Here is a 19,412-nt window from a genome sequence, read left to right on the forward strand (position 1 = left end):
CGAGTGTGTGTGCACTGCCTCGACGTCGACGCCATCACCCGTCCCCACCTCCGCTCGTGCTGCCCTTCGGGATCCCCACTGGCTAGCTGCGATGCAGGAGGAGTTCGATGCCTTACAGCGCAACCGCACGTGGCAGCTTGTTCTGCGACCCCCTCGTGCCAACATCATCTCTGGCAAGTGGGTGTTTCGCCACAAGACTCGCCCAGATGGTTCTCTCGAGCGCTACAAGGCTCGATGGGTGGTTCGTGGTTTTCGGCAGCGCGTGGGTGTGGACTTCACCGACACTTTCGCCCCGGTTGTGAAACCGGGCATGATCCGCGCCGTCCTTCAGCTGGCCGTCTCGCGCGCCTGGCCTATGCATCAGTTGGACGTTTCCAACGCCTTCTTGCACAGTCATCTCGCCGAGCAGGTGTTTTGTGAGCAGCCTACTGGTTTCGTCGACACCGAGCACCCCGACTCCGTGTGCTTGCTCTCCCGCTCTCTGTACGGGTTGAAGCAGGCGCCTCGGGCTTGGTACCAGCGTATCGCCGCCTTCCTGCAGTCTCTGGGCTTTCGGTCCACTCGCTCCGATGCCTCACTTTTTGTGTATCATCAGGGAGCTGCCACTGCATATCTGCTGCTCTACGTCGACAACATCATCCTCACGGCATCCACCCCGATCTCCTTCAGCGGCTGACTGCTTCGTCTTCGTGATGAGTTCGCCCTCAAGGACTTGGGGCCCCTGCACTACTTTCTCGGCATCGAGGTGATCCGCCGGGCTGACGGTTTCTTTCTGCATCAGCAGAAGTACGCCCACGAGCTCCTTGAGCGTGCCGGTATGCTTAAATGCAAGCCGGTGCCCACTCCCGTCGACACGAAGGCGAAGGTCTCTGCTCTGGAGGGGTCTCTCGCGTCCGATGGAGCATTTTATCGCTCTATTGTCGGTGCTTTACAGTACTTGACGCTGACTCGCCCCGACTTACAGTACGTTGTTCAGCAGGTGTGCCTCCATATGCACGCCCCGCGCGACTCTCACTGGACTCTGGTGAAGCGTATTCCCCGTTACATACGCGGCACCATGTCCTTGGGACTCACCCTGACGGCCTCCGCCTCCACCGACCTCGTGGCCTACTCGGATGCTGACTGGGCTGGCTGCCCCGACACGTGACGCTCTACGTCAGGCTACTGCGTCTACCTTGGGCCCTCGTTGATCTCTTGGTCCTCGAAGCGGCAGCCCACGGTCTCTTCGCTCCAGTGCCGAGGCAGAGTATCGCGCCGTGGCCAACGCCGTGGCCGAGTGCTCTTGGATACGTCAGCTGCTCCAAGAGTTGCTTTGTGATGTTCACGAGGCCACTCTTGTCTACTGCGATAACGTCAGCGCGGTTTACCTCTCCGCCAACCCGGTGCACCATCGACGGACGAAGCATATTGAGCTCGACATTCACTTCGTGCGCGAGCAGGTTGCCCTTGGCCGTGTTCGAGTTCTCCACGTGCCGATGTCGCAACAGTTTGCTGATGTGATGACTAAGGGATTGCGTACTCCCGTCTTCGAGGAGTTTCGGTCCAGTCTCTGTGTCTCTGGCGACGCTTCGACTGCGGGGGGCGGGGGGGGGGGTGTTGAGTATGTATTTTGTATTGCACGTGTATTGGAGTTGTGGCCCACCTCCTAGTCTTGTATAGTTGAGCTAGAGGCATTCCCTTGTAATATATATACGTGCACCAGCACCCCATCAATATAACGATTATTGTATTGCAAATCATTTCTCTACAGGGGTGATGGGATCGAGGGTTGGCCATGGGAGAAACCAAGAGAGAGAGAGAGAGAATGTGTGAAACCGAGGGTGGGCGGTGAGGGAAGAGAGCGCAGGGGGTTATGAAACATCATACCGGTCTTCCGATCTTCCTCGGACATGCAGGGAAACCAGCACGCGCGGCTTGCACTGACTTGGCTCTAGAAAAATGGCCGATTCAGCCATTTCTACTGAGTCTGATCCGGAACTGCTTTGAGGTTGATGCCGGACAAAATTTCCATGCAACCCAGCCAATCAAACGGGCTAAATTTGTATCTAGTGGGCCAGACCATTGATGCAGGAGCGTTGGATAAAATAAATTGTTTGGACCGTGCTGTGCGGATGTTTACACGCTTTTTGATGGACTGCCACGGAGATGGCCTTGCTCCTCTTCACTCTCCGCACTTCGCACCCATCCCACCTCCAGGTCAGATCTCGCCGCCCACCACGGCCGCGCACAATGGGCTCTGCACATTCGTCCCACTCCTCCATCTCTACCGCGGCCGACGAAGGCGACGATGATCCATCGACTGCCTCAGCCTCGGAGCCCTCGGCCCGGCCCCCTCCCGCCCAAGCGCCGGCTCCACCGGCCTCTGCGTCCAAGGTGCTGGAGCAGGAGCCCGAGGTGCTACCCTGCCGAGCCGCCGACTCGCCGCTCTCGCCGCAACCATCCGTAACGGGCACCCCACGCCTCCTCGGCCCCAACATCAAGGTCTGGGACCCCTGCCACGTGCTCCTTCCCCCACCGTCGCTGCACCAGCACCTCCCGCAGCAGGGGAGGACGGAGGCGCTGCTGGAGGTGGTAATAGTTAGCCACGGGGAATGTGCGTTCGCGATGCGACCCGACCTGGTTGGTGGGCGATGGCCGGCAGTGGCCCTCACGGCGCGCGGGGAGCGACAGGCGCGCGCTCTGTCAGTGTTCCTGCGCTCCCGTGGTTCGCAGCTGGCCGCTGCGTGGACGTCGCCCCTCGACCGTTCCCGCGCTACTGCTGAACTTGTCTGCCGGGTGAGCCGTTCTTGGCCTTTGTTGTATAATTCTACTCTTGCACTGTGCTTGCTTATTGTCCTGTCTTTGGCTTGCAATGGACCTGAAAGCAATTTTAAGCATTTAGATTTTAGAGTATTGTAGTCTGCTTGTAAATGCTTTGCTATGTATTCCACATTGTTGTAGTAAAACCCAATTTTTAAGATAGATTCATGCTGTGTGAGAAGTACGATCTTAAGTACCACTCCCTCCCTTCCTAAATATAAGTCTTTTTAGAGATTTCAATATGAACTACATATGAATGTATATAGACATAGTTTAGAGTGTAGATTCACTCATTTTGCTCTGTATGTAGTCCAAATTGGAATCTCTCCAAATATTTATATTTAGGAACGGTGGGAGTATGAGATTGGTGTCTTCTTTTTATGTTGGAGCAGTTCACTGTTCAGCCTAAAGAACAGTCCTTTGGCATTTCAATGAAGGCAACACATCATGAATGTATAATGGAATTTATTGGCTTTAATAAGTGTGCATTATTGCATGCTCATAGAACATCTGTTCTAGGGGCGAAGCCAGGATAAAAGGTCGTCGGGGTCAACACGAACAAGTAGCACTAATGTATCCCCTAAAAAACAAAGTACCAATAATATGACTAAAACATACGTAGCTTGTATTAAGTAACATGTCAATAATGTTTTTTAGTAACCTCACATAAATAAGAAATCATAGCTGCCAATGTATCGTAACAAAATAAGCTCCGATTACAGAAGTAGTTACCTCTATTTTTCTTGACCTCTGATTTTGTATCTTCAGAAAATAGTCTATTATTCTTATTTTTCTTGACCTCTATTTTTCTTACGGTCTTCATGGGATGTGACTTGAGGGGCCAGTCTAGATTGTGTAATCCTCGTGATTAGATAACACCCCCCCCCCCCCCCCCCCCCTCTCCCCACCTTCAAAAAATTATAAGAAAAAAGATCAACACGTCAAACAAACCCTAAGATAATACGAGAATATGAATTTTAGATAACAGAATAACAATTAGATGAAGAAAATTGGCTTTAGTGCCACTTACGGATGAAATCTCCAGATTGAATCTTGAAATTTTATAAGAGGTGTGGATACTGGAGACTGGGAGCAACCAGGCGGCGGCAGTTCAGCGAACAGAGGGAGCCAGGGCAACACGAGGACGAGGGCGTGAAGCCGTGAACATGGGATGATCCTTTCCCTGGGATCGAACAATTTGGTTTTTGCGGCGCTGGGGATGAGGGGATCATTCCTTTTCCTGTGATCGATCCACAGTGGCCAGTCGGCCTGCCGCCTGCGTTGCTTTTGGGCCGCCTGCTGCCATGAGGCTACTAGGGCATTTTTAGACTGGGGTCATTTTCTTTTCACTGTGTGTTTTTTCTTCATGGGCTCTATGTATGTAACAGAGTTTGGGCCGAGGTCATCAGGGTCAATTGACCCCGGCCCAACATTGTAGCTCCGCCCCTGATCTGTTCCATTTGAATGTGTTGTCCTTTTTGGCCGCAACATGGATTAGTTGTAAAGGTGAACAAATAAGAGCCATCATATTCTGATGCTCGTACTCCTAGATGCAAAAAAGTTTGTTGTTTCCTGAAATTTATCCAGAACATGATGGAAATGTGTTCCCGTTTAGTCTTCAAAGTATTGAACTCACTATTAGCTTTCCATTGGCCTGTTAAATGCTACTCCCTCCGTTCCGAAATATTTGTCTTTCTAGACATTTCAAATGGACTACAACATACGGATGTATGTAGACATATTTTAGAGTGTAGATTCACTCATTTTGCTTCGTATGTAGTCACTTGTTGATATCTCTAGAAAGACAAATATTTGGGAACGGAGGGAGTAGTTTAGTTTCTCATTCATGGTAACACAAATGTGAAAAAAAATACATTTTGAGAGGGATCGGCATTATATATGATATGATTATCCATACTGTGTTTGTGCATGTTAGCATATCTCATGACCTTCAACTTCTAAAGTATCTTCTCCAATCAGGCTTTTGCCCCAGCAGTTTTGACGTATGAAACTGTTTGTATGCAGGAACTTGATTTTCCAGAGGAGCAGATCCAAGTATCTGATGCTTTGACTGAGATGAGTCATGGTCAGTGGGAGGGTTGCCCAAAATCAGAAATTTATACCCCAGAAATGGTTAATCTGATGGACAGCACCCAGCCTGATTTCTCAGCACCTTCAGGAGAGTCACTCAGGCAGGTGCAGTTCAGGATGATGGAGTTCCTGAACCGAACAATCATAAGGTTACCAGAAAAGGTGGCAATGGGGGATACACTATCACAACAAAATGACGCAAAGGGTTTATCTCGGCAGAGCTCCACCAATTCTGTCCAAGATGGCCCATCTTGGGATTTGCTTTACAGGCTCAATCGGCATAGCCTCCAAAGGAAGAAATCTGGTAAAAGCCGTCTCCAGTTTGTCACTTCGGTTGACAATGATACCGAGGATGAGTTCTCCCTGAAAGACATAAACCAAAGGCATCGCCTTCACGAAACAAGTCTGGGGAGCTCTACAACCTCCATTGCAATTTTCAGCCATGCAATCCCTATTCGATGTCTCCTTGCGGGCTTGTTGGACTGCAACCCTGTGATGTCTCAGAGGATATGTATAGACGATTCATCTGTCACTGTTCTTGAACATTCGCTTAGAACCGGGTGGCGAATAAAGAGGCTAAATGATACTGGGCATCTCAGGCTTCTCTAGCTGCAAGCTGTTGCGCTGCAGCTGGAATCTAACTGATGTGTGTTTATGTGTCGTAAAGAAACCATCAGATCATATTATGCAAATCAGAAGCTATGGTTGTCGGTTCATGTTCACCTATGCCTCAATGGGGAATGCAAGTCCTCCGATTGTTGTTATTTTGCATTTATTACCATGCCTAAATTCCGGGAAGAACTGCCCTGTGATTGTGTTACCCTGTGATTGTTAATCAATATTTTATCAAGTGTAATTTCCAACTCATCCTTGGTGTATCATTCTTTCTTTCCACTAGCCATTTTGTATGTTTTGGAACGTGTGTAAATAGTCTTCTACCCCCTTTTATATTACTTGTGTTTACTTTATCAGCTTTAGAGCATATCTATCAGCTTTAGAGCATCTTCAATAGATGATGTATATTTTGGCGGTTCAAACAGGTGATGGTCTAAATTTGGACACCAAAAAGTGTTTTGTTACATCTTCGAAAAAGGCTCAACTCCAACAGATGGTCCAAAATGGAGATGTAGATAAAAGAGCATCTCCAACGAAGATATAAACCAGCCGACGGCTGCGCGGCTGCTGTTCAGCCAGTGGAGGTGGAGGAACGGCTTGTTGGCGGTCCAAACAGAAGGTTCGAACTCTGGGGCGTGTGCGAAGAACTCAACCTATCCAGCCTACCAGCCCGCCGCCCCACGGCCTAGCTCGATTCACACGAACGAGGAAGAAGATGGACGCGACAGTCTACCTAGGTTTGGGCCACATTGCGGTGTAAGACCCTACTCCTGCTTTGTGGTGGATTGGCCTCACGAGGGGCTGAGGATGAACTAGTACATGGGATGAACAACCACACGAGGTGGGGGTGAGGGAATGAGTCGACCCCCTCTATGGTGGTGGCTAACCTATACTTATAGTAGCCTCGGTCCTCTTCCCCCAAAACATAGGCGGGAAGGGATTCCACAGCGGCCAATTCAAAAGGGGACAAGTAGTACATCTTATCCTGACGAATGGTGGTCTTCGCATACAAAGCTTCTGGTCGTGAAGCAGGGGTGGGATCGGTGATGACATCCATCCTACCGTGCTGGTGGTCTTGGTCTTGTTGCACTGAAATGGAAACCTTTGCCAGATTCCTCAGGAACCCACGCCTGTCCTTGCCTTCTTAGCACCAAATAGGAAACTGCCCCTTCTGCGCCCGCTGGCGCCCGCCTGCCTTGGTTGTCACGACTTGCGTCATGGTATCCTCATGAGGCCGGGTACCTGCATAGAAATCTTCGCTCCTCGGGAGGACGCCTGGGAAGGCCGCTCCCTCGGGAGGTCTTGGTGTCGTCCGCCTCGCGAGACCAAGGGGTCCTCGCGAGGGTCTTGTCTTGGTGGCCTTGCAGATGGACCGTACCAGGCCGTCGATGAATCCATGCTGTTGGGCCGCAGGCAGGCAAGTCTAGGTACCCTGGTTCCCAGAACGCCGACAGTAGCCCCCCGGCCCAAGGCGCGCTCGGACTTGGCTTCGAGGCAAAGCCAAAGGGCAAGGGCAAGGGCGAAGCACCGCAGGCCCCAATCGCCTACGGGCCATGCTGACGCGTGGTGCTTGATGGGACGTGGGCGTCTCCGCTTCCCCACGTCACCTCGGCAACTGCCCGACCTGACAACTGCCTGGTGCACGCAGAGGGGCCATCATGACATGGAACGTGACAGGCCGCCGGTTAGCCTTCCCCTCCTATAAATGGGGGAAGGGGGCAGAGCCCCTAGCCCATCTTCGTCTTCTTGCTGCTCGCTCCTTCTTCTTCTTTGCTGCGCCACCATCTCGCTAGAGTATCCATGGCGCTAGTGAGGAGGTTCTCGGCCGCCGAGAAGGGAAAGGCACCCAAGGAGGGACCAGGCTCACCACCGCCGAAGAGGGGCCGCGGCCGTCCCCACAAGTATTCTGCGACGCCGATGGTGGCTCCCAAAGGTCGTGGGCGCACCCCCTCGAAGGTTGGCACTGCCTCCAGTAGTCGTGGGGAGGCTCCCTCCCGCGCCGGAGGCTTCCGCGGCCGAGGTGGCCGCAGCCAAGGAGGGAGGCATGTGGCAGCCATTCGGCCACCACGCCCGTGATCCCATTCAGCCGACACGTCCTCGGAGTTCATGGTGTGGACGGAGGCGTCTGGTTCTAGCTCTTGCGCCTCTTCGCGGGCGCGCTGCCGGCCGGGGAACCTGGTGGCCTCTGGCTGCAGGCCGATGGTTGCTACAGCAAGGCCTCGTGGGTGGAGGTCGATGTCACCCCCGCCAGCAACGTGTTCCTAAACCATGGGTGGTCGCCGTTCGCCCGCCCACTTGGCCTGTAGGGGAGGTGTACTCTCCACTACAAGCATGAAGGCACCGCGACCCTCTACGTCAGGGTCTTCGGGGAGGACGGTGGGCATCGGGGGTGTTGCCTTGAGGGCAATGACGACGTCCATTGCTCTGACGACAACAGCCGGGGGGCCGTCGGCATCCTTGAGGGTGAGCTTTCCCTTGGCGACGGTCGCGGCGCTTCCAGCAGCGGCGGCTCCTCCTCTGGGGAGAGCACGAGCGACGGTGACTACAGCGAGCTGTCGCACTGCCGAGCTTGGACCGGGGAGGGCAACGAGCCGCCTCGCCATCGTGCCCCAATGAAGTAGGAAGAGGACTCCGACTGAGCGCGCGCGCCTTTGGAGCCGGGTCTGAGGAGCCCCGGTGATCGCGAGGCCGCTTTTGCTTCTTCTTTTTTCTCTTTCCCTACATCAAGAAGTAGAAAGCCCTGCCGGGGCATGTAATGAACCATGGCGCTTGCGCTGTTATATTAATGTTTTTATATTGCATCCTGGCATTCATGTTGCTACTAATTGACGGGTTCTTGCTGATTGTGATTAGGATAACTTACCTTAGTGTGCTTGCGGTAGACTCCCATGCCGCGAGGGCGTGCTTCTCTGGGGCTTGGACCTCCTGCGCGCCCCTCGTTCCAGAGAGATCCTGCCAGGGCTTCCTTCTTGAGAGTTCGAAGGTTCTCAGGCCTCAGGAGGCACCTAGTGGCCGCGGGGTTTCCAGCGAGCCATAGGGCCTCTGGAGATGTTCCACGGGGCGCCATGCCCCGCGAGGACCAATCGCCACTGGTACGCCAGGCGCGATGCCCAGTGAGGCCAGGGGATGAGGGCTCATGGGGAAACACACACGCCAGTTGGCTGGTTCACGACCATCGCGCGAGGATTAATACACCAAAGGCTAGGGCACCAAGGCTTTGGCGAGGTGTGCTCATGGGCGGACCCAGACATACACACCGTACCCAGCCCCTGCTCGCGAGACGCGCGGGGAAAAGCGATGGGCAACTGCCTCTCTCCGAAAGCAAGGTTTGAAAAAGTAAATGTTGCAAGGAGAAAAATTCCCATCCCATTAAAATAAAGACACGAGAACTTCAAATTTCATTCCAAAAAGTGGAAACCGGCTATAGAAAGCAAGCAAAAAAACAGCCGCATCCAGCACCTACACTAGTTTTCTAGTCTTCCCGCCAGCGCGGAGCATGGGGCTTCCACTAAGACATGGGTGGGATCCCTCCTGAGGCTCAAGGGCAACACTCAGGAGACTCCGGGGTCTGTACAGCCTCACTCATTATTACGTAAGAGTGTCACGAGTGGAGACTTGAGAGGCGCATGGCACTAACTGTCATGGATATAACTTTCGGAAGTGCTGGATGTTCCAGGCATTCTAGATGGGGACCCTGTCCCGCGTCTCCAGGCGCACGGCACCAGGCCTGGAGACACGACCAATCTTGAATGGGCCCTCCCACATAGGTGAGAGCTTGTGAAGCCCCTCCCTGGAGAGCACCCGTGATGCGGATCATCCTACAGACATCACCATGTCAAGAGTCCATTTGGCAAGTGACATGTGCCACATCTACTTCATACATACAAAGGTGAATCATCTCCTTTACACGTGTCCACTTGTACATCTCGAGGATGGTATACTACTTGACCCCTCTCTCGTGTGCCTACATAGGTGTGAGCGGAGCTACACATTCATCGAGAAGGAGTCCAAGAAGAAGAGAACATCTACACCATCCAAGAAGGAAGCCTGGAAGCGGAGAAGGAAGTGCCAAGAAGAAGGCAACAGCTCCTAGGCGACCCCGTGCGCACGGGCATGTACCGTGCCCACGGGCCTCACGGACCCCGTGCGCACGGGCCTCACGGACTCTGTGCGCACGGGCTCATGTGCTAGGTCTCTGGATACCCCGTGCGCACGGGCTCCACTTACCCCGTGCACACGGGGCCCCCTGTGCGTGGCTGATTGGGCTTGGCCCTTGTATCCCCATCTCGTCCCTACTTACCCCTTCATCCCTTGGACCTATATATACTCCTTCATCTCCTCCATTTAGACTTAGCTAAGAAGAGACACAAATCATAGAGCTTAGCTCATTTACCTCCCCTTGTGGGATTCCTCTTGAGAGAGAAGGCTCCATTGGAGTACAAGACCTCCATTGGAGAAGATCCCTAGGGATGCAAGCCCCCCCCCCTTTGGGGAAGGATCTACCTATATCATCAAGCCCTCATCTCCTTCATAGGATTTGGGATGAACTCTACCATGTATCTTGCTTCCCTTTGATTGTTCATGTACCTTTTGGATCTTGTGTGTTTGTTGGTCTAGTGGATGTGTGATTGGACTTGTTCTTGAGTGTTCCTCTTGTTTTCCCTGCTTGTGTTCATCTTGTTCTTGGGGATTTCCCCTCCAATTCGTGAAAGATCTCTCCATAGGGTTCCACCCTACAACATCTTGGTATCAGAGCCATGGTTGATCACGAAATTGGAGCCCCCTCTTAGTTTTCTAGCCTAATTTTGCTTGTTCTTACCCAATTTCGAAAATTCCCCACAAAAAGAGCCATAACAATTTTTTTGTGATTTGAAGTTTCTTGTGAGTTTTTATTGATTTTGATCCGTGGATCTAGTGTCTAGCAAGTAGATCTAACTCCTATTGCGTCCCCATACCCCAATTTTTCTTTCCCCCATCGAATTTGACAAGAAAATCGCGAATTTTCCGCCTACCCCATGCCCACGGGCTCCCCACCCCATGCCCATGGGCCCCCGCGCAGTCTTTGGTGACCCCGTGTCCTCAGTACGTTTACCGTGCACACGAGACCTCGTGTCCATGGGCCCTGGACCCCGTGCGCATGGCCCACCTACAGCAGCTGCGAGCATTTCATGTTTTTCCCATAACTTCCACTCCCGAACTCCGATTTGGGTGTTCTTTGGCTCGTTGAAAAGCTAGCGACGTGCCCGAGCTGCTCATCTTGGTTTTACCACCATTTGCCTCCATCAAAATTGAAGGAAATATGCCCTATAGTCAATAAGAAAGTTATTATTTATTTTCTTATATCATGATAAATGTTTATTATTCATGCTAGAATTGTATTAACCGGAAACATAATACATGTGTGAATACATAGACAAACAGAGTGTCACTAGTATGCCTCTATTTGACTAGCTCGTTGATCAAAGATGGTTATGTTTCCTAACCATAGACATGAGTTGTCATTTGATTAACGGGATCACATCATTAGGAGAATGATGTGATTGACTTGACCCATTCCGTTAGCATAGCACTTGATCGTTTAGTTTGTTGCTATTGCTTTCTTCATGACTTATACATGTTCCTATGACTATGAGACTATGCAACTCCCGTTTACCGTAGGAACACTTTGTGTGCCACCAAACGTCACAACGTAACTGGGTGATTATAAAGGTGCTCTACAGGTGTCTCCAAAGGTACTTGTTGGGTTGGCGTATTTCGAGATTAGGATTTGTCACTCCGATTGTCGGAGAGGTATCTCTGGGCCCACTCGGTAATGCACATCACTATAAGCCTTGCAAGCATTGCAACTAATGAGTTACTTGCGGGATGATGTATTACGTAACGAGTAAATAGACTTGTCGGTAACGAGATTGAACTAGGTATTGAGATACCGACGATCGAATCTCGGACAAGTAACATACCGATGACAAAGGGAACAACGTATGTTGTTATGCGGTCTGACCGATAAAGATCTTCGTAGAGTATGTAGGAGCCAATATGGGCATCTAGGTCCCGCTATTGGTTATTTACAAGAGAGGTGTCTCGGTCATGTCTACATAGTTCTCGAACCCGTAGGGTCCGCATGCTTAACGTTCATTGACGATATAGTACTATGAGTTATGTATGTTGGTGACCGAATGTTGTTCGGAGTTTTGGATGAGATCACAGATATGACGAGGAACTCTGGAATGGTCCGGAAGTAAAGATTGATATGTGGATAGTAGTGTTTGATCTCCGGAAGGGTTCCGGAATTCACCGGAAGGGGTTCCGGATGTTTCCCGAAATGTTTGGGCACAAGAACACTTTATCTGGGCCAAAGGGGAAAGCCCACGAGGCTTTTGGAAAGTGCAAAAGGAAGTTTTGCGGAGACCAGAGGCTAGACGCCAGGAACCCTGGCGTCTAGGGGCTAGACGCTGGGAACCCTGGCGTCTAGCCCTGGAGTCCGAGAAGGACTCTTGCCTTTCGGGTGAAACCGACTTTGAGGAGGCTTTTACTCCAAGTTTCGACCCCAGGGCTCAACATATAAATAGAGGGGTAGGGCTAGCACCAAAGAGAGATGAAGAAACACCAAGCCGTGTGCCGGCAACCCCGTCCTCTCTAGTTTATCCTCCGTCATAGTTTTCGTAGTGCTTAGGCAAAGCCCTACGGAGATTGTTCTTCACCAACACCGTCACCACGCCGTCGTGCTGCCGGAACTCATCTACTACTTCGCCCCTCTTGCTGGATCGAGAAGGCGAGGACGTCACCGAGCCGAACGTGTGCAGAACTCGGAGGTGCCGTGCTTTCGGTACTTGGATCGGTCGGACGTGAAGACGTACGACTACATCAACCGCGTTGATATAACGCTTCCGTGAACGGTCTACGAGGGTATGTAGACAACACTCTCCCCTCTCGTTGCTATGCATCACCATGATCTTGCGTGTGCGTAGGAATTTTTTTGAAATTACTACGTTTCCCGATAGTGGTATCAGAGCCTAGGTTTTATGCGTTGATGTTGTGCACGAGTAAAACACAAGTGAGTTGTGGGCGATATAAGTCATACTGCTTACCAGCATGTCATACTTTGGTTCGGCGGTATTGTTGGATGAAGCGGCCCGGACCGACATTACGCGTATGCTTACACGAGACTGGTTCAACCGACGTGCTTTGCACACAGGTGGCTGGCGGGTGTCCGTTTCTCCAACTTTAGTTGAATCGAGTGTGGATACGCCTGGTTCTTGCGAAGGTTAAAACAGCACCAACTTGACAAACTATCATTGTGGTTTTGATGCGTAGGTAAGAACGGTTCTTGCTAAGCCCGTAGCAGCCACGTAAAACTTGCAACAACAAAGTAGAGGACGTCTAACTTATTTTTGCAGGGCATGTTGTGATGTGATATGGTCAAGACGTGATGAGATATAAGTTGTTGTATGAGATGATCATGTTTTGTAACCGAGTTATCGGCAACTGGCAGGAGCCATATGGTTGTCGCTTTATTGTATGCAATGCAATCGCCCTGTAATGCTTTACTTTATCACTAAGCGGTAGCGATAGTCGTAGAAGCATAAGATTGGCGAGACAACAATGATGCTATGATGGAGATCAAGGTGTCACGCCGGTGACGATGGTGATCATGACGGTGCTTCGGAGATGGAGATCACAAGCACAAGAAGATGATGGCCATATCATATCACTTATATTGATTGCATGTGATGTTTATCTTTTATGCATCTTATCTTGCTTTGTTTGACGGTAGCATTATAAGATGATCTCTCACTAAATTTCAAGATAAAAGTGTTCTCCCTGAGTATGCACCGTTGCCAAAGTTCGTCGTGCCCAGATACCACGTGATGACCGGGTGTGATAAGCTCTACGTCCATCTACAAAGGGTGCAAGCCAGTTTTGCACATGCAGAATACTCAGGTTAAACTTGACGAGCCTAGCATATGCAGATATGGCCTCGGAACATTGAGACTAAAAGGTCGAGCGTGAATCATATAGTAGATATGATCAACATAGTGATGTTCACCATTGAAAACTACTCCATTTCACGTGATGATCGGTGATGGTTTAGTTGATATGGATCACATGATCACTTAGAGGATTAGAGGGATGTCTATCTAAGTGGGAGTTCTTAAGTAATATGATTAATTGAACTTAAATTTATCATGAACTTAGTCCTGGTAGTATTAGCATATCTATATTATAGATCAATAGCTCGTGTTTAGCTCCCCTGTTTTATTTTTGATATGTTCCTAGAGAAAACTAAGTTGAAAGATGTTAGTAGCAATGATGCGGATTGGATCCATGATATGAGGTTTATCCTCATTGCTGCACAGAAGAATTATGTCCTTGATGCACCGCTAGGTGACAAACCTATTGCAAGGAGCAGATGCAGATGTTATGAACGTTTAGCTAGCTCAATATGATGACTACTTGATAGTTTAGTGCACCATGCTTAAACAACTTAGAATCGGGACTTCAAAGATGTTTTGAACGTCATGGACCATATGAGATGTTCCAGGAGTTGAAGTTAATATTTCAAGCAAATACCCGAGTTGAGAGATATCAAGTCTCCAACAAGTTCTATAGCTAAAAGATGGAGGAGAATAGCTCAAGCAGTGAGCATGTGCTCAGATTGTCTGGGTACTACAATTGCTTGAATCAAGTGGGAGTTAATCTTTCAGATAAAATAGTGATTGACAGAATTCTCTAGTCACCATCACCAAGTTAGTAGAACTTCGTTATGAACTATGATATGCAAGGGATGATGAAAACAATTCCCAAGCTCTCCGCGATGCAAAAATCAGCGAAGGTAGAAATCAAGAAAAACATAAAGTGTTGATGATTGACAAGACCACTAGTTTCGAGATAAAGGGTAAAGGGAAGAAGGGGAACTTCAAGAAGAACGGCAAACAAGTTGCTACTCAAGTGAAGAAACCCAAGTATGGACCTAAGCCTGAAACTGAGTGCTTCTACTGCAAAGGGACTAGTCACTAGAAGCGGAACTACCCCAAGTATTTGGTGGATAGGAAGGATGGCAAAGTAAACAAAGATATATTTGATATACATGTTATTGATGTGTACTTTACTAGTGTTTATAGCAACCCATTGGTATTTGATACTGGTTCTGTTGCTAAAGAGTAGTAACTCGAAATGGGAGTTGCAAAATAAACAGAGACTAGTTAAGGGTGAAGTGACGATGTGTGTTGGAAGTCGTTCCAAGATTGATATGATCATCATCGCACACTCCCTATACTTTCTGGATTAGTGTTGAACCTAAATAAATGTTATCTGGTGTTTGCGTTGAGCATAAATATGATTGGATCATGTTTATTGCAATATGGTTATTCATGTAAGTTAGAGAATAATTGTTGTTCTGTTTACATGAATAAAACCTTCTATGGTCATACACCCAATGAAAATGGTTTGTTGGATCTCGATCGTGGTGATACACATTTTCATAATATTGAAGCCAAAAGATGCAAAGTTAATAATGATAGTGCGACTTATTTGTGGCACTGCCGTTTAGGTCATATTGGTGTAAAGCGCATGAAGAAAATCCATGCTGATGGGCTTTTGGAATCACTTGATTATGAATCAGTTGATGCTTGCGAACCATGCCTCATGGGCAAGATGACTAAAACTCTGTTCTCCAGAACAATGGAGCGAGCAATAGATTTGTTGGAAATCATACATACTGATGTATGTGGTCCGATGAATATTGAGGCTCGCGACAGGTATCATTATTTTCTGATCTTCACAGATGATTTGAGCAGATATGAGTATATCTACTTGATGAAACACAAGTCTGAAATATTTGAAAAGTTCAAAGAATTTCAGAGTGAAGTGGAGAATCATCGTAACAAAAATAAAAGTTTCTACGATATGATCGCAGAAGTAAAATATTTGAGTTACGAGTTTGGCCTTCAGTTAAAACAATGTGAAATAGTTTCACTACTCACGCCACCTGGAACACCACAGCGTAATGGTGTGTCTGAACATCATAACCGTACTTTATTTGATATAGTGCAATCTATGATGTCTCTTACCGATTTACCACTATCGTTTTGGGGTTATGCATTAAAGACAGCTGCATTCACATTAAAAAGGGCACCATCTAAATCCGTTGAGACGACACCGTATGAACTATGGTTTAGTGAGAAACCTAAGCTGTCGTTTCTTAAAGTTTGGGGTTGAAATGCTTATGTGAAAAAGTTTCATCTTGATAAGCTCAAACCCAAGTCGGAGAAGTGCATCTTCATAGGATACCCAAAAGTAACTGTTGGGTACACCTTCTATCACAGATCCGAAGGCAAGATATTTGTTGCTGAGAATGGATCCTTTCTAGAGAAGGAGTTTCTCTTGAAAGAAGTGAGTGGGAGGAAAGTAGAACTTGATGAGGTAACTGTACCTGCTCCCTTATTGGAAAGTAGTTCATCACAGAAATATGTTTCTGTGACTACTACACCAATTAGTGAGGAAGCTAATGATGATGATCATGTAACTTCAGATCAAGTTGCTACCGAACCTCGTAGGTAAAGTAGAGTGCGATCCGCACCAGAGTGGTACGGTAATCCTGTTCTGGAGGTCATGTTACTTGACCATGACGAAGCCTACGAACTATGAGGAAGCGATGATGAGCCCAGATTCCGCGAAATGGCTTGAGGCCATGAAATCTGAGATGAGATCCATGTATGAGAACAAAGTATGGACTTTGATTGACTTGCCCATTGATCGGCGAGCCATTGAGATTAAATGGATCTTCAAGAGGAAGACGGACGCTGATAGTAGTGTTACTATCTACAAAGCTAGAATTGTCGCAAAAAGGTTTTCGACAAGTTCAAGGTGTTGACTACGATGAGAGTTTCTCACTCGTATCTATGCTTAAGTCTGTCCGAATCATGTTAGCAATTGCCGCATTTTATGAAATCTGGCAAATGGATAAACAAAACTGCATTCCTTAATGGATTTATTAAAGAAGAGTTGTATATGATGCAACCAGAAGGTTTTGTCAATCCTAAAGGTACTAACAAAATATGCAAGCTCCAGCGATCCATCTATGGACTGGTGCAAGCATCTCGGAGTTGGAATATACGCTTTGATAAGTTGATCAAAGCATATAGTTTTATACAGACTTGCGGTGAAGCCTGTATTTACAAGAAAGTGAGTGGGAGCACTACAACATTTCTGATAAGTATATGTGAATGACATATTGTTGATCGGAGATAATGTAGAATTATTCTGCAAAGCATAAAGGAATGTTTGAAAGGAGTTTTTCAAAGAAAGACCTCGGTGAAGCTGCTTACATATTGAGCATCAAGATCTATAGAGATAGATCAAGACGCTTGATAAGTTTTTCAATGAGTACATACCTTGACAAGATTTTGAAGTAGTTCAAAATGGAACAGTCAAAGAAGGAGTTCTTGCCTGTGTTACAAGGTGTGAAGTTGAGTAAGACTCAAAACCCGACCACGGCAGAAGATAGAGAGAGAATGAAAGTCATTCCCTATGCCTCAGCCATAGGTTCTATAAAGTATGCCATGTTGTGTACCAGACCTATTGTATACCCTGCCCTGAGTTTGGCAAGGGAGTACAATAGTGATCTAGGAGTAGATCACTGGACATTGGTCAAAATTATCCTTAGTGGAATAAGGATATGTTTCTCGATTATGGAGGTGACAAAAGGTTCGTCGTAAAGGGTTACGTCGATGCAAGTTTTGACACTGATCCAGATGACTCTAAAGTCTCAATCTGGATACATATTGAAAGTGGGAGCAATTAGCTAGAGTAGCTCCATGCAGAGCATTGTTGACATAGAAATTTGCAAAATACTTACGGATCTGAATGTGGCAGACCCGTTGACTAAACTTCTCTCACAAGCAAAACATGATCACACCTCAGTACTCTTTGGGTGTTAATCACATAGCGATGTGAACTAGATTATTGACTCTAGTAAACCCTTTGGGTGTTGGTCACATGTCGATGTGAACTATGGGTGTTAATCACATGGTGATGTGAACTATTGATGTTAAATCACATGGCGATGTGAACTAGATTATTGACTCTAGTGCAAGTGGGCGACTGAAGGAAATATGCCCTAGAGGCAATAACAAAGTTATTATTTATTTCCTCATATCATGATAAATGTTTATTATTAATGCTAGAATTGTATTAACCGGAAACATAATACACGTGTGAATACATAGACAAACAGAGTGTCACTAGTATGCCTCTATCTGACTAGCTCGTTGATCAAAGATGGTCATGTTTCCTAACCATAGACATGAGTTGTCATTTGATTAACGGGATCACATCATTAGGAGAATGATGTGATTGACCATTCCATTAGCATAGCACTTGATCGTTTAGTTTGTTGCTATTGCTTTCTTCATGACTTATACATGTTCCTATGACTATGAGATTATGCAACTCCCGTTTACCGGAGGAACACTTTGTGTGCCACCAAACGTCACAACGTAACTGGGTGATTATAAAGGTGCTCTACAGGTGTCTCCAAAGGTACTTGTTGGGTTGGAGTATTTCGAGATTAGGATTTTTCACTCTGATTGTCGGAGAGGTATCTCTGGGACCTCTTGGTAATGCACATCACTATAAGCCTTGCAAGCATTGCAACTAATGAGTTAGTTGCGGGATGATGTATTACGGAACGAGTAAAGAGACTTGCCGGTAAAGAGATTGAACTAGGTATTGAGATACCGACGATCGAATCTCGGGCAAGTAACATACCGATGACAAAGGGAACAACGTATGTTGTTATGCGGTCTGACCGATAAAGATCTTCGTAGAGTATGTAGGAGCCAATATGGGTATCCAGGTCCCGCTATTGGTTATTGACAAGAGAGGTGTCTCAGTCATGTCTACATAGTTCTCGAACCCGTAGGGTCTGCACGCTTAACGTTCGTTGACGATATAGTACTATGAGTTATGTATGTTGGTGACTGAATGTTGTTCGGAGTTTTGGATGAGATCATAGATATGACGAGGAACTCTGGAATGGTCCGGAAGTAAAGATTGATATGTGGATAGTAGTGTTTGATCTCCGGAAGGGTTCCAGAATTCACCGGAAGGGGTTCCGGATGTTTCCCGAAATGTTTGGGCACAAGAACACTTTATCTGGGCCAAAGGGGAAAGCCCACGAGGCTTTTGGAAAGTGCAAAAGGAAGTTTTGCGGAGACCAGAGGCTAGACACCAGGAACCCTGGCGTCTAGCCCTGGAGTCCGAGAAGGACTCTTGCCTTTCGGGTGAAACCGACTTTGAGGAGGCTTTTACTCCAAGTTTCGACCCTAGGGCTCAACATATAAATAGAGGGGTAGGGCTAGCACCAAAGAGAGATGAAGAAACACCAAGCCGTGTGCTGGCAACCCCGTCCCCTGTAGTTTATCCTCCGTCATAGTTTTCATAGTGCTTAGGCGAAGCCCTGCGGAGATTGTTCTTCACCAACACCGTCACCACGCCGTCATGCTGCCGGAACTCATCTACTACTTCGCCCCTCTTGCTGGATCGAGAAGGCGAGGACGTCACCGAGTCGAACGTGTGCAGAACTCAGAGGTGCCGGGCTTTTGGTACTTGGATCGGTCGGGCGTGAAGACGTACGACTACATCTACCGCGTTGATATAACGCTTCCGCGAACGGTCTACGAGGGTACGTAGACAACACTCTCCCCTCTCTTTGCTATGCATCACCATGATCTTACGTGTGCGTAGGATTTTTTTTGAAATTACTACGTTTCCCAACAAAAATTTCTCCATTTTTGCATCTTTTGCATAGGCTCCGCCATAACTTCCGCACCACCACATACAAATTCCACCAACTAACCCATTTTGGTTCCTTTGGTATTTGTGGTTGTTTGAGTTGTGATTTGAGT

General features: G+C 48.0%; 1 protein-coding gene across 1 annotated transcript; it reads left to right on the top strand.

The window, feature by feature from the left end:
- The first annotated feature begins 2,107 nt into the window (after positions 1–2,107).
- On the top strand, positions 2,108–5,867 carry LOC123086079 (uncharacterized). Its single transcript, XM_044507787.1, has 2 exons — positions 2,108–2,775; positions 4,825–5,867. Exons 1-2 carry the CDS (start codon positions 2,146–2,148, stop codon positions 5,497–5,499), a joined length of 1,305 nt encoding a protein of 434 aa, XP_044363722.1. The 5' UTR covers positions 2,108–2,145; the 3' UTR covers positions 5,500–5,867.
- Positions 5,868–19,412: the final 13,545 nt, after the last annotated feature.

Source organism: Triticum aestivum, chromosome 4A (assembly GCF_018294505.1).
Source record: "Triticum aestivum cultivar Chinese Spring chromosome 4A, IWGSC CS RefSeq v2.1, whole genome shotgun sequence".
Classification (NCBI taxonomy): domain Eukaryota; kingdom Viridiplantae; phylum Streptophyta; class Magnoliopsida; order Poales; family Poaceae; genus Triticum; species Triticum aestivum.

Bases quoted from the DNA above. Each gene is read 5' to 3' on its own strand.
- LOC123086079 (XM_044507787.1), top strand. From the start codon at position 2,146: ATGGCCTTGCTCCTCTTCACTCTCCGCACTTCGCACCCATCCCACCTC. The intron at 2,776-4,824 runs GTGAGCCGTTCT...GTTTGTATGCAG, and splicing joins CTGCTGAACTTGTCTGCCGG to GAACTTGATTTTCCAGAGGA.